This window comes from Camarhynchus parvulus, chromosome 6, assembly GCF_901933205.1.
Source record: "Camarhynchus parvulus chromosome 6, STF_HiC, whole genome shotgun sequence".
Taxonomy (NCBI): domain Eukaryota; kingdom Metazoa; phylum Chordata; class Aves; order Passeriformes; family Thraupidae; genus Camarhynchus; species Camarhynchus parvulus.
This window is the reverse complement of record NC_044576.1, coordinates 28,679,853-28,693,989: the sequence shown is the minus strand read 5'-3', so window position 1 is coordinate 28,693,989 and position 14,137 is coordinate 28,679,853. Positions and strand designations below refer to the sequence as shown.

At 41.7% G+C, this 14,137-nt stretch overlaps 1 protein-coding gene across 2 annotated transcripts in view; it reads left to right on the top strand.

The window, feature by feature from the left end:
• The window catches only part of SHTN1 (shootin 1), a 55,256-nt gene extending 41,674 nt beyond the window's left edge, over nt 1-13,582 (top strand). The window contains exons 13-17 of one of the 2 annotated variants that reach the window (XM_030951638.1): nt 226-338; nt 1,036-1,089; nt 3,756-3,876; nt 4,804-4,987; nt 11,681-13,582. In XM_030951638.1, coding sequence (XP_030807498.1) covers nt 226-338; nt 1,036-1,089; nt 3,756-3,876; nt 4,804-4,987; nt 11,681-11,891 — 683 coding nt within the window. In that variant the 3' untranslated portion in view covers nt 11,892-13,582. The remainder of the gene's footprint in view (nt 1-225; nt 339-1,035; nt 1,090-3,755; nt 3,877-4,803; nt 4,988-11,680) is intronic. The other variant, XM_030951639.1, reaches the window with a different exon arrangement.
• The last annotated feature ends 555 nt before the right edge of the window (nt 13,583-14,137 follow it).

Below are 14,137 nucleotides of genomic sequence, written 5' to 3'. Positions count from 1 at the left end.
TTGTGTTTCTCAGGATGAGGGCCCTGCTTCTGTCCAAACTTCTGCAGTTGGGCATTGGCAAAGTCAGGATGCTCAGTGCAGGGTGGAATTTTATCCTTGAGGAGCTGGGGGCAGCTGAGCTGAGAGCAGAGATCCCTGTATGCAGAATGAGAACATGGTTTTTTACTTTGTACCATTTCTCTGCAGTTCCTGTCTGAAATGTGATCTGTTCTTTGACTTTTTTAGCAGGTGAAGAAGTTACAGATCTGAAGAGGCAAGCTGTGGAAGAAATGATGGACAGGATTAAAAAGGGAGTTCACCTGAGACCAGTCAACCAGTCAAGCAGGCCTAAAACAAAGGTTTGGAATAAGTAGCAGACCAATACTTTTAGCTAAGTATAGTAATTTACACTGAAAATAAACTTTTCTGTTATATATTCAGAAGAATACATTTTCTCCCCTTCATTTACTTTGCTTGATTTTGGATAAAATGAATTAGAGCAGCATATACCTGAGGAACAAAAAAAAGAAAAAAACAACAAAAAAAGAAAAAAAGAAAAAAAAACCCAAAAAATAAAGGAAAAAAAAAAAAAGGCAGCAGTAAGTAAGTAAGTAAAAAAGGCCAGTTTCTTTGACACAGAAAAGAAGCTTGTAAACAAACAGCAGCTAAGAAACAAAAAGCACAGAGAGAATACCTGAAGTGGTTAAAGGGGATGACCAACAAGTAGGCTGCATTTACCCTTTTTTTTTTCTTTTATGCAGCACAGTTTATACCTGAATGTGGCTACTGTAGCACGTTGCTTACCTCCTTCACAAAAGCATAATCTTTACTTGTAGTGTGTGGTTCACAGTGCTGAGAGCTGAGGCTCTTCTCCTCTTCTGAGTAAGGAAATGGATGGAGTGTTAGCTCTGTGCCCAGGAGAGGAGGGGACAGAGGAATGTCACACAGCCACAGGCCTGGGCAGCAGCCCCTGGGTGAGGTCTGTCTGCAGGTACAGAGTCTGTCCTGGGCCACTTCATGTGACTTTTAACATTTGTGTGTTGTGTTTGCTTACAGCCAGAAACACCAAAGCCCTCTGAAAGTGCAATGAAAGAACTAAAAGGGATTCTGGTAAGAGGAAACTTTCATATTAAATTTAATTTTCTTCTCATTGAGCTGAGAGGGCCTTCTGTGCAAACTGTGAAACTTCTGCATTTTGGGTTGAAGCCATAGAAGCAAATCCCCCAATTCCACTCTTGACTTTGGTTTGACTTAAGGACTTAAGCTAGGAGAATTTGTTTCTGCACTCTTCTTTGGGTTTGTGTGCTCCTGCCACTAGAGGGGATTTTGTGGTCTATGTCTGCCATAGATTCTTTGGAAAAATTCCAAATACAGTGGAGATGCTTAAGGATGGAGAGGCAGCTGAGGATCTATACCTGGTCCAAAGTAAAGCCCCTGGACTGCACAAATAGTAGAGGTAGAGTTGTCCTCATCAACTGGTCTCTTTCCTGTGGCACCAGATTTCTTGTTCGCATAGGTGAGGTTTAAATAAAGCAATAGCTCCCGTCTGTCTGCATTTATATGTGGAAAAAATGGTTTCTGAATAGCTGTGCACATAACCCCTTATCACAAAATAAAAACATTAGGCATGTTTGGTCCAGCTGAGAGCAGTGTGCCCCTGTTGTGTCCTTTACTCAAGTCATTGCTTGTTGCTTCTTTTGCACAAGAGCTAAAATTGTGTCACAAGGAGCTGTAATTCTTGCTCCCTGACTTCTGTAACCCTGAAACTTTGAAGTGCCACTTTGGCAGGTGAAATTCTGCCAGTATTGAAGCAAAGTGCTTCACTTCCACTCTAGAAGGTGAAGCTAATCATTCTCATCACCTTGTGGTTAAACAGCCCATACAAAAAACAGTTCAGTGGTGTTTTGGGGGATGCAAGGCAGTACAGCAGAGTGTGATTTAAAATCACCAGTGATGGGTTAAAGTTGTTCTCCAGTCATGTGAAAGCAGGGGAAGAAGGGAAGAAATGGTCTAGAGAGTCACCAGACCCTAATGCTGAGCCCTAATTAGAGGGACACTTCATTAAATGTGGCAGTAAATAGGAAAGGAATAAAATGCAACAGTGAGACTGTGCTTTAAGCAGAATTCCATAATTACAGGAGTAGTGGGATGTAGTGTGCTGTTTGCAGCAGTGAGGGTTGGACAGGGCTGTCCTGCCCAGGCTCCTTTGTCCAATAGCTGTTTTATTTCTCCAGCACTGTGTCACTGACATCAGGGGAAGCTTGATTGTGCACTCAGGGGGAGCAGGGAGAAACCTGCAGGCACTGCATTTCTGTGTCAGGCTCTTTGCTTTTGAGCCTCTGAGGGTATTTGCAGTGCAAGACAAACTCTATAAAATGCAGCTCCAGTCTGTTCCTGAGAGCAGTGATTATGCACAGTCAGACAACAAACATGGGGGTGGAATGTGATGGAGTAAACATTTGTTGTTACTATGCTAATTATGCATTTTGTGTAGACCTCCATATAATTGTTACAAACAAAAAACATTTATGTCGTGTAAATTCCAGAGTTTGAGTGACTCCCTTTTTTAAGTTGCTTTTGTAGATGTACATTTGTACACATCTGGAGCATACTACTAATGAATAACCTGCTCAGTTAAATTTGAAATAGTTTTGAAAGAAAATTTTTTAACTTCTAGGCAGGAGTGAAGAATTAAGAGCTTCTTTGCAGGGCTCCTGAAAATAGGACAGCTTTTGCAACTCGCAGTGCTATTTCCTTTTTTCCTTGGCTATTTCTGGTCAAAGGTTATGTGCTTATCAACAAAAGATGTCAATACAATGTTATTTACGATCTGGAAAAATGCTGTATGAGTTTAACATGTTCTGGAAGGCTGAATAAATAAGATTTATGGAAAGACTCAGAGGGAAAATGAAACAGTATATGGGTACCAAATTTCCAGTTGCATTATAAACATTTTGGGCAGATTTTACAATCAAGTATGTTCTGATCCAACAACTGATTTTTGGGAGGGGGGAAATGCATGCAGCAAGCAATAATGTGTGTTTAAATTCCTGTAGGCAAGGTTGTGAGGTTTCAGGCTTTGCTTAAAGCCTCTTTTCCTCCCACTTTAAGAAAAGTGCTCCTGGACTTGCAGCTTCACTGATATCACATGCTAGCCTTGGCATAAGGCAGTAATAGCATTTATTTATGTTCTGTATGTATAAAAAACTGTTTCAGCTTGATATCTAACTCTGTGCAGAAGAGAAACCTTGAAGTATATAGATATAGAGTCAGGTTTATGGCAGATCAGTTACATTATAGGATATATAATCTGCTGCAGTTGTAGCTGATAAATACTGACTTCTGCACATGTATACACCAGGATGCAGCAACACAGGACAGTGTTAAAATATAAAACCCACTGGAGCAGTAAAAGATGGATCTTTGGCTCTTTATTAGCAGAGGTTAATTATGTGCATGATAACTCTCTAGCAGTTTCTTAAGATCCTTCACATGTTATGATGGAGGAAGTTGGCAGTTTCCCACAAACCTCAGAATTTGTTCATCAGTGGCAGGGCCAGGGCATCTCTCCTCAGCCTGATATCACCCTCTTCATGTGTAGTGAGTGTGGTTTGTCCCTACATCAGGGAGGGGATCCCAGCTGCTCCTGTTGTACCAATGGCAGAGCTTGGCACACTGCTCTGGAGCTGCAGTATGAAAGATTCTGAAGTCGTACACATGAGCTGCTTGGCACAATCTGTCCTCAGAGAGTTTCTCATGCCTTTCTCTTGCTGTAGGAAACACTGAATAAATCCACCAGTTCCCGGAGCCTGAAGTCCCTTGAGACAGACAGTGGTGAAACAGAGCTGGAGCGAGTCCTGCGGCGCCGGAAAGTGACCACTGACCAGGACAGTGGCAGTAAGTGCTGCCCTGCAGGAGTCCTCTCCTCTCCCTGCATCCAGGGACTCCTGAAGCTGTACATTCTCTTCCAGACCACTGCCATTGCAGCCATTATGAGAACTTCACCTTCTTCTTCTTCTTCCCTGTCTCACCTGTTGCTTTTCATTCCATTTTCTCCAAGAGCTGCTTCCGTCAGGATTTTCTGCACACACACACATACACTCAGATTCCTCTTTCCATCCTGGAGCTCAGATGTTATTTGCTTGAACCTTGTCTCTGCTTTGCTCTATTTCTGGTCACATCTCACAGTAGACACTAGGGAGAATATATTTTCATGGGGGCACTGGCATTGCACCAGCATCAAACCAGGACAGACCTACTGTGAAAATACTCTTGAGAGTAATGCTAGCCAGAGAAATGAGATTTAGGACTGGTGCTTTGAATTAACCTCCTCTGCAGACCAGGCGTCTCCAGTTTTTATGCTGTGCTTCACTGTCATCTTCTGTAAGAAACTGTTGATGTTCTGTTTGGCTACAAACACAATTTGTGCAAGTGTGAGTCCATGCCATAGTTGGTGCAGGTGTGTCTGGTTTGAATGTCACTGTAGAGCTTTATCTTGGGCTTTGCAGACAGCTCACTGGCTCCTCAGTAGTACTGAGAGCAGCTTTTCTGCAGTCAGGCTGGGAGAGCACCAAAGCTGTGCCTGGGTGGGCAGCAGGACTCACCCCCCCAGAAAGCAGGAGGATCAACACAGCCAGTGCTGCCTGTGGTACAAGGACGGGAGAGCAGGAGCTGTAAATGCAGTATTTTGATATTCTCTTGCACTGGATGCTGTTCATTAAAATTCCATTTTGATTTCTGCAGTTAGTTGAATTCTGCTCTGCTCTTGTGTTGTTTCCAGACCAATCTGGGTAACAGAAGCATTAAACTTTCTTTGGATTTTAGGTCCTACTGGAATCTTGGCCACATCAGAATCAAAGTCTCTGCCTGTGCTGGGTTCAGGAGCCAGTGCCCCACAGGCAGCACTGAACCAGAAAGATGTGGAGACAGATTTCACTTCCAAAGTACCCAACTCAGGTCCTGTCCCCAACCAGCCTAAGGGTGCTACGGGCTCCAAGCCTACCTTACAGTAAGTAGAACATGGATTTCTAGATACATTGTAGTACAAGATGTGTTTGGAAAGTGATTTAATACCAGTTTTGGTTAACAAGATAAATGCACTGTCTGCAGCTGTTTACCACCGACTCCCCAAATAATTTGCAGTCACATGCGAAAGGAGAAATTAAATTCTCTTTAATAAAGTTATTTTCCTCTAAATTCTTCAAAAAAGTGTTGATTTTCTCTGTCAAAAATAAAAGACCTCGAGAGATTTTGAAGAATAACAAGGTTGAGGGTTTTTTCCATACCCTGAAGAGGGATGATAGTTATATTGTTAACTCTTGATTAAAAATAGTTCTGGCAAATACTTTAAAAAATACAGTCATATGAGTCATCTTGGTCTATATGCTAGTGTGCAGGGCAGTTTCTGTTGAACCAAAACAAGTCCTGACTATTACTCTTAAAAATTTGTTGGTAAAAATTTTGAATTACCTTGAAATCTCAAGTTAAAAAAAAAAAACCAAAAAAAAAAGTGCTGCATTTGCACAGATGGGCAGCAGAATCTTTCATCATAGCAAACTGAAGACCTGAAACCAGCATCAGAGTTAAACCAGCATCAGCAATATTTATTTCAGATTCCCTGCAGGATTGGTTTGTTCTCCAGCAGTACCAGGCTCCTTTTGGAATTAGGCTGGGCACTTGCTTCTGCTGCCTTGCCAGGTTGCTTGTCAGTTTGTCATTTCAAGAAAAGGAAAGAGACGAGACAAATCAGATTGGCAAAATATTGTAGTTATGGCTAATTAAACTTCTGATTTCCTTCTCTGTCAGTTAGAAAATACCACCAGTACCTATTCTAGCAAATATCCATTGCTTTGTTCAGAGGAGGAAGTCATGGCAAATGAGCTGAATATTCAGTTTGCATCTATTTTTATGAACTGATACTTCACTCTTGTGCAAGTACTTTCATAATTTATTTTTGAGTGGATAAAGAGCCCAATTTCCTTTTGTGCTCTGCAGTTGTATTTAATTCCCACAGAGAATTAAAAGCAGAATACCATTTTCAATCATATGTATTTTCCCTTTTTATTTCATTTAAGTATCCTTAGAAGAAAAATGATCTTCATTTTAATTTAATCAGAAAGATGAAGATATTTTCAGCAGTTGTTTAGGCATGAATAATGCCACTGCATTTTCTTGAGCAGCTACCCTTGACAGAAAGGTGAGGTTGATCCTGAAAATTGTGTTTGTAGTTTGTGGATTTCTGTGATTTGGAACAAACCAGAAAACACAAGACAAATCCTGCCACCTTTTGTGTACCTTTATTTCAACGAACTAAGTGGAAATTGCATTTACAAGAAAGGAAATGAAATAATTGCAGGCCCAAGGTCTCACAGAATGCGTGGTGAATTGGCTGTGGAAAGGATCTTGTGCTGACAGTCACAGTTGTTATGTGTTAGAAAAGCATATGTGAAGCTGAATTTATTTCTCAGCTTGCCTATTCAGTGACATCCCGAAAGACACATTTCACTTAATTTATCTGTTTAAAGCATTAAAACAAATGTGGTGGGCCAGAGTCCTTAGTGCTGCAGGGCTTGCTTGCACTGAGTCACTGGTGTAAACCTGCTTAATTGGGAACACTCATCCTTGGGGATGGATTTCCAGTGAGGGAGGAGATGCTGGGGCTCTCCTTCTCTTGTGTGCCAGGCTGGCAGGAGGAGCAGGGATAACCTGCAGGCCCCACACCACATTACAGAGCAACTGCTTTTCTTTTCTCTCCTGGGTGCTGTTTGCAGCAGAGGTTGGTAGAAGCAGTCTCCAGACTCTGAGGTGTGAAAGCTGTTGGAAGCAAAGCTCCTTGGAAGCAGGCAGCAGAGGGGAGTTCATCTGGCCAGCAGGTCTGACAACTCAGCTCTGTAATTAGGCATTTTTCTGGGCTTCCCTGCAAGCAGCTTAGTTTGGATCAGCAGAGCACTTCTGAAGCAAATCTCGCTATTGTCTGTGTTTGCTATGCTTTGATTTGTAATCTGGAGTGCCCTTAGTGCATCCTGGATCCCTGGATTCATGGCACAAGTGAAGCTAAACCAGGGCATGTGATCCATCCATGTTTTTGGATGTTCTGGGGGGCCACACAGTGAATCACCCTGAGCTGTGTGCCCTGCAGCAGGGGGTGCTTCCCTCCACACTCTGCTCCTGTTGCGCCATTCCATTCCTAAAGGAGCACGGAACAAACACTGCCCTGCCTGGACTGGACACCCTGCAGGAGAAATCCTCTTCTCCTTATTCCCACCTGAGGTTAAAGGATGCAGCTCCCATCATTTGCAATTCCTTGAAATCTAACCAAGGTGTGACTTCTTAATCTGTTTGCAGCAGCTGAGCAAACCTTTCCCATCACAGGGGAGCACTGCATGTCTCATCATTGCCAGGTGTCTCTTGCAGGGCAGAGTTTATTCTTTTTTCTTCACCTAGTTTTTAATGTACAGCTTGCTGTAGAAAACCTGAATTTAGAGCCCCTAGGTGAGGTGTTACTTCAGTGCAAGAGGTTCTTGTGTGTCTGAAGCCATCAAGGAGATGGTTTGGAATGTGTGAAATTTTGCTGAGGTGGTGCTTAGGGGGGAGACATCAGTAATTGTGTCCTGTAGAGAAACTGAGGCCTCACCTCAGTGTGCAGGTAACTTCCTCTGCAGATCTCTTCCCCAGTGTTTAACCCAGCATGAGTGTAATTTTGGGACAACTGCTTGAAGAAGAGGTGACAATTTATTTTCCTTGGCAGCAAAGCCAGTTCCCATGACCCCTGCAGGGTGTGGGCACAGAAGGGAAAGGTGTGTCTGGCTCTGCCCCTGGGTTTTTGGTTATTTGGTGGGGCTTTTTTTCAGCACTTGGTAAACGTTGTGTTTCTGGGGTGCAGAGTTCTCTGCTGACAGAGTGCACTACAGAGAGGGTTAGTCTTAATCTGATGATTTTATACAATTAAAGGATTTGTCCTCCCTCTCCTAGCTGTAATCTTAGTACCCCAAATCATCTACCAGCCCTGCAGGGAGCAGCTCAGCCTCAGCTGGAAAGAACTGCAAAGGTTTTCCAGTGCAGCTTGAACGTGGGCAATTTAGTTTAAACAGCAGATGAAGAAAACAATGGGATGTTCTGGAAGTTGGAGGTCTCCTCAGTTTTAACTGTTTTAAAAGCTACTGAGGCATTTTTCTTAGCTTGTACTCTTTGTGTGCTCTCTCAGTGCAGGCAGAAGCTCTCCAAGATTCTTCATTTAAGTAAATTTTCTGATCTTTTTGAGCTTTTTCTAAAGAAGCACCTGAAAGTGGGAACAATGTCCATGCTAAAGATTGTCTGCAGTTCTGTCCTGCTGGCTGCCATGCTGACCACCTTTGTACTCAGCTGGTTTAGCAGGGACATTCTGAAATGGAAAGGTTTCTTGCCCTTCCTTCACAGATGTCTGGTGTTGCAGGTAGCACTGGTACTTCACTAGGGAGCAGAGGGCTAATTCACCACTGTCACTCTGTATATTCCCTGTAATCACTGCTGGACAAATACTGGTAGTGCTGTGATGGAATTCTTTGTTCATCTCAGACTTTCAAAACTTGGATGGAATTGGTGTCTATTTTACTGTTGCTCAGTATTAGCCTGTGCTCTTCTCTGGTTTATTCTCCTACCTTGTTAAGAATTCTGAAATAATAGACACGTGTGCAGTTTTTTGCTTTTATTCTCAGTGAATACTGACATAAAATTCTGTTTTCTAATGGATACATATTACAATGATTTTACAATGATTTCATTAATAGAACACTGACCCAGGGTATGTAATGCCAAGGTTCTAATATTACCAGAGGAAACAAAGAAAATCCAAGTCTCAGTTGACAGTCTGATCCTTAGTTTGTCCTTTTGTACTCCTACTGTAAATTTTATGCAAAGGTCACAGCAGTGCTATGTCACAGGCTTTAGTAACCCTTTAGTATTTACACTTTCTGTAGGTTCTGTAACTATAAACAGAACAGATTGCTTCTGATATTCTTACATTAAAAAGCATGGAACATTGCATATCCCATAGAATTAATCTCAAATGCATTTCTCATTTAAATCCATATTTCACAGTGCAGATTTGATGTGTTTAGTCATAAAAAAATACATGCAGACTTGTGAGCAACTGTGTGAGAATGAGGACAATAGAACTAGGGTCTCAATTTCTGGTTTAAATATATAGCTGGACAAATAACAGGAATATTGATAACAGCATTAACCATCTCATTGAGGGAAGAGCTATGCACAGAACTAAATGCAAATACCTTGGCTGGACAAAATTGAGTTTTTCAGAACTGTGGCAAACTCTGTCTTTGCTCATTGCTTTTCCCAGCTTTATTTTTATGAGTAGATGCAGTTTTTTGAAAAGGAGCACCAAGATTATGTTCATTCTTCCCACTGAAACATTCTGCTCTTGGTAAACTGTTGAAAGTAAGCTGTGAATAACTGATAAATAGGGTTAATAATTTTTAACAGTGCCTCAGCTGTAACAGCAGCATTGTCAGGCTGGTGCTGCACCAGTGTGAAGGATTTGAAGAAGGCAATACTGGTACAACAAAGTCGGATAGTAATTCTTATTTTTATGCTGCAAACACTGATTGAATCACCGGTTTTCTCCATTAAACTACTTTATATCGACATCTTTCATTTTTCTGTCCTTTGAAGGTGGTAAATATGATTGCCATTTTATCCATTTTTGTTATAAATGAAACAGACTTCAGAGTGTTTGGCTGTGCATCAGTTGTTGGAATGCTGCCATACACTAATGCAGACTCCCCACTGTGAGCCCAGTGAAGAATTATACTTTGATTCACCAGATTGTATTAAATAGTCCAGCTGTTGGGATTTGAAAGATAGTTACCTCCAAAGTGAAATAAAAATGAACTTGGCATTTATGGCTTTGACCATTTTTATAGTGTTGGGCAATCAGCTTTTCAAAAGTAGCACTTTTTAAAATAACCCTCTTCTGGTTACACTGCTTTAAAAAGTTTAATTTGCTGTAACATTCAAAATACCCCACCTTGTATTTTTCTGGAATGATTGACAACTTTTGCATAAAATAAGCATTATTTTCCTTTTGAAATCACTAGCTTCTGATGATAATCAAATGAGTCTGAAACTGTATCTATTAGTGCCAATTTCTGCATTAATTAACTTATACCAAAATTCTAATGTTAAGAGACAATTCTTGTAATTAAAGCTTGAACATGGAATTTAATTTGTCCTATCCAGTGCTGCAGCAGCAAGCTGAGTAAATTCTTTCTGAAATGGAAAGTGCAGCAACTGTTGTTTCTGTGATTATTTTTTGGCTTTAACCTGTTCATTTACTCTCTCCCCATCAGGTGGGAGCTGGTGCAGTCCCCACCCAGTGTTCTCATTGTTGAGTGGGGTGACCTCTTTCTTCTTTGTCATTTTCTTTAGGACAAAGACTGTCACAATAAAGGGCAGTTCATGGCAGATGGATCCTGTAGCTGAATTTCTTTCTCTGGCCCCCAGTTGATTCTACCTTTTCCTCTGAAGGGTGTTACCTTACCAGAATGGAAGACTGTTCCTTAAAGATAAACATGAAAATTTAGAGGAAAAAAAGGAATAGTGGGGGAAAAAAAAGGGACAAGCCTACAGTGCATGTAGGACCTTCCAGCTTGAGGGATTTCAGCACCTGCCCAGTTTGGGCTCTGTGGGTGTGGATGGTGCATCCATAGTGGCCTGTATGGCTGAGCCTAAGGATGGGCCAGTGCAATGTGGCTGCCATGCCTGAGCCTGCCCAGCTCCCAGCCCACAGGCACTGGGCTGGGGGCTCTGGGGGCTCAGAATCTGGGGGTCTGAGGCTTTGGGGTCTCAGGCTCTGGGGGATCTGGTTCTGGAATGCTCAGGATCTGGGAGATCTGGTTCTGGAATGCTCAGGATCTGGAGTGCAGGGTGCAGGAGGCACAGCCTGTGCTCCCAGGCTCTCTGTCTGCCCAGCCAGCAGGGTTAAGGTGGCAGTGGGAACACACCCCAGTCTGCCACTTGTTCAGGTCGAGCATTCCCAGTGTTTGCCATGTTCTCGGTTCATCTAAGGATTTGCCTGCATGTTTTCAACATCAGTACAAAGCTTCTGAATACACACAAGTGCTGTTAGTGTTTATAGGCTGATGCCAGCTTTGACAAATAACCCAGGTGTCTCTGACCTTTCCTTCCTCCCTGCTCAGAGGCTTTTTATCCCCACGAATCCCTGCACTGCAAACAATGGTGGTGTAACCCCATTTCTGCAGCACAGAGCGTGGGTCAAACGCCCTTGACAGCTCAGCAAACCAGTAGGTGAATTTCCAGAAATCATCAGTGCTTGCTCCCAGTGAGACCAGCAGCAGCCAAGGGAATGAACAGCTGGTGACTCTGTGCCTCAGAGTCATGCAGTGCAGCCCCCAGGCAGGTGGCTCTGGGATAGAGGTGTGCAGAAGCCATTTTTCAGTGCCTTGTGAGTTCATTTTTCATCTTCCATGCCTGGCTTAACAAATGATTCAGGAGGGGGAATGTGACTGTTGCATTTTGTGCACTGCTATCTGTACATAACAGCTGTTAAATCCATAAATCTATTTATTAGCTTAGCAGACCTGTCTTGGTTGTATGTGCTACTAACAGAATGGTTTTCTGTGTTTTTATGCTCTTCTGCATATGTGAACTGTAATTTGTATTTATATATTTATTCTTTTTCTTCTAGATCAACTAGTCACACAGAATTGACAAGAAAAGCTTCTAGCAGTGAAAAAGAGACAGAATCCGTGGTAGTTTTAGATCCTGTGTCCACCAGTGGGGATCAAACGTCTGAAAATGCCCTGAACCAGAACAAAGTGAAAGAGGAAAAAAGCAAGCCACTGCATAAAGAAACTAACGTTGGGAAAATGAAAGAAACAGATAGTTCTAGCTGTTAATTGTTACTCTGCAAGGCTGTACTTTTTGGGAATCATTATCTGGACATGTGAATTGCTTAGGTGTGTTACTAGGGGCCACGGTCTGTACTCCAGACAGAAATAATACAGATTGAAATGGTCTTTTGTATGCAGCTTTTGTTACATGCACTGAAGTGTTAAATAACTGTGTGTCACTCAAAATCCCTTTCCCATTTTAATTTTGCAGGTATGGTTATTAATTTCTTAGCTTGTGTCAGTTACCTTTAAAAATGGATTTGAAGAGGCTTTTTACACTCTTCTTTTATTGAGAAGATGCCTTGTTGAAGGTCTGTTCCAAAGCTTGCCAGAAGCCCCTTGCATCCCTCTTGAGCTGGACAGGTTTGGGTTAGACCCTGTAAGTGATTACACCTTCATCAGCTTCAGTATGGGGGTGTTACTAATTATTAATAAAAATGTGTTCAGACACATTGCTCTAAAGATATCCACTTAAACCAAGATCTTGTTGGTCCCCTGCCTGCTGTTCCCACACAGGCACAAAATGAAAAGCACAAGCACAACCCTTCTGTCTCAGATTGTCAGGGGACAGAGACTGAAATGCAGAGGCAGTGCAGCATCTCATTGTGGTACCAAGATTTTTGGCAGTGATAGCCAGAGTCAGGGCTTTGTGGGCTGGGCCTGGTGCTCTCATTTGGGTTAAAAGCTTTGCAAAGAAGGACTTGCTTCTGAGTTTTGTTTTAATGTTACACAGCAGCTTTTGGAACTGCTGCAGCTGGAGTCTGTTTTTACTGCTGCACAAAAATAACTTGCCTTAGGCTCCAGTGGGTATGGGCTGCATTTGGGATTCATTCTAGGACTGAAAGTTATTGGGAATCATCAACATTCTGAGAACTCCCAGCTGAAAGCTCACTGTGCTCACAAATGAGCCCTTGCTTTGAACCTGGCACACACTGGTGGCATTAATTTCTTTATTAGGTGACACTTCAGGTGTCTGTATTTGATAACACAAATCCCAGTTTCCCTCAGCCCTTACTCCTATGACAAGGGTGAGATAGGAACATCATTGATTTGCTCCACTGCCAATTCACATTCCATTGTAGTCTCTTTAAATTCAGCACAGTGTCTCATTCTTTTATAATGAACAAATGGAATCAGGGATTTACCTAATGATTGGTGTAACTGAAATTGGGTGGGCACGTACTTGAATGCACTTGGATTCTTTTTTATTTAATTATTTGAAACAGTGATAGTATTGAAAGGATGAATGTTCTGAGTTTGTTGGTTTGGCTCTGCATGCAACTGTCTGGTGTTTTTCCTAAAAATAAAATGATAGTAATGAGTGTGGTGGTTTCACATCTATTTTGGTGGTTTTTGCATGTTTGCTACGAAAATCTTGGACTTGATCTAATGACTGAATTACATACAGTTCATAAACTTGCAGGAATTTATCTCTCACTGATATTTTCATTTCTTGGGGCAGTTTGTTCTGGTTGTTAATTTTTTACTTAGTTGTCTGTTACACTGAACTTAAAATGCAAAATTTCATATATGTATTTTTTTCCTCAAATGATTGCTGCTGTATTATATGTTCAGATTTTCAAATTATGCAAAACCCAGAAGTTTTCAAAAAGCATTTCTTTTACTTAAACTGTTTTGTTACCTAGAACATAAATTATTTCTTTAACTTTTCATTGTTGCTTATTAAAAAGACTCCTGACAAGTTTCCCAGACCTTGTGGAATTGACTTGTTACTCACTGCTGCCAACTGGAGCAGGCTTCCTACTGATGCCAGTCACAGCTCTGTGCCCAACATTTGGGGTTTGCACTTGTCTTGAGGGCTGCAAGTGGAGCAAAATCTCCTTTGCAGGCTGGATCTTGGAGCAGCACTGAGGGGGTGGGGAGGATGGAGCAGCAGAACACTCAAGGCCTTTGTTTTTTTGTAAAATGTGGTGTTCTGTTTGTGTTTGGGGTTTTTTTACTGTTTGTCAACAGCTTGCTCTTTGTATGGAGGGAGATTCTGATTTTCTCAAAACAAACATTTAGTTTTGGACTTAACACAGCAGTATTTGTTTTGTCAATTTGTAAATGCAGCACAGAATTTTGTGGTATTTTCAGTGACTATAGTCACTGCTCAGTTAATTTGCTTTCAGCTGAAGGGAATGGTCCCTGGGAAAAGAGAAGCCAGTAATTGAAATTTTTTACAGATATCTGGCTGAACTGCTCAAAATTAAATGGATTTAGGAATCGTTAATATATGAGTTTCTTAGTAA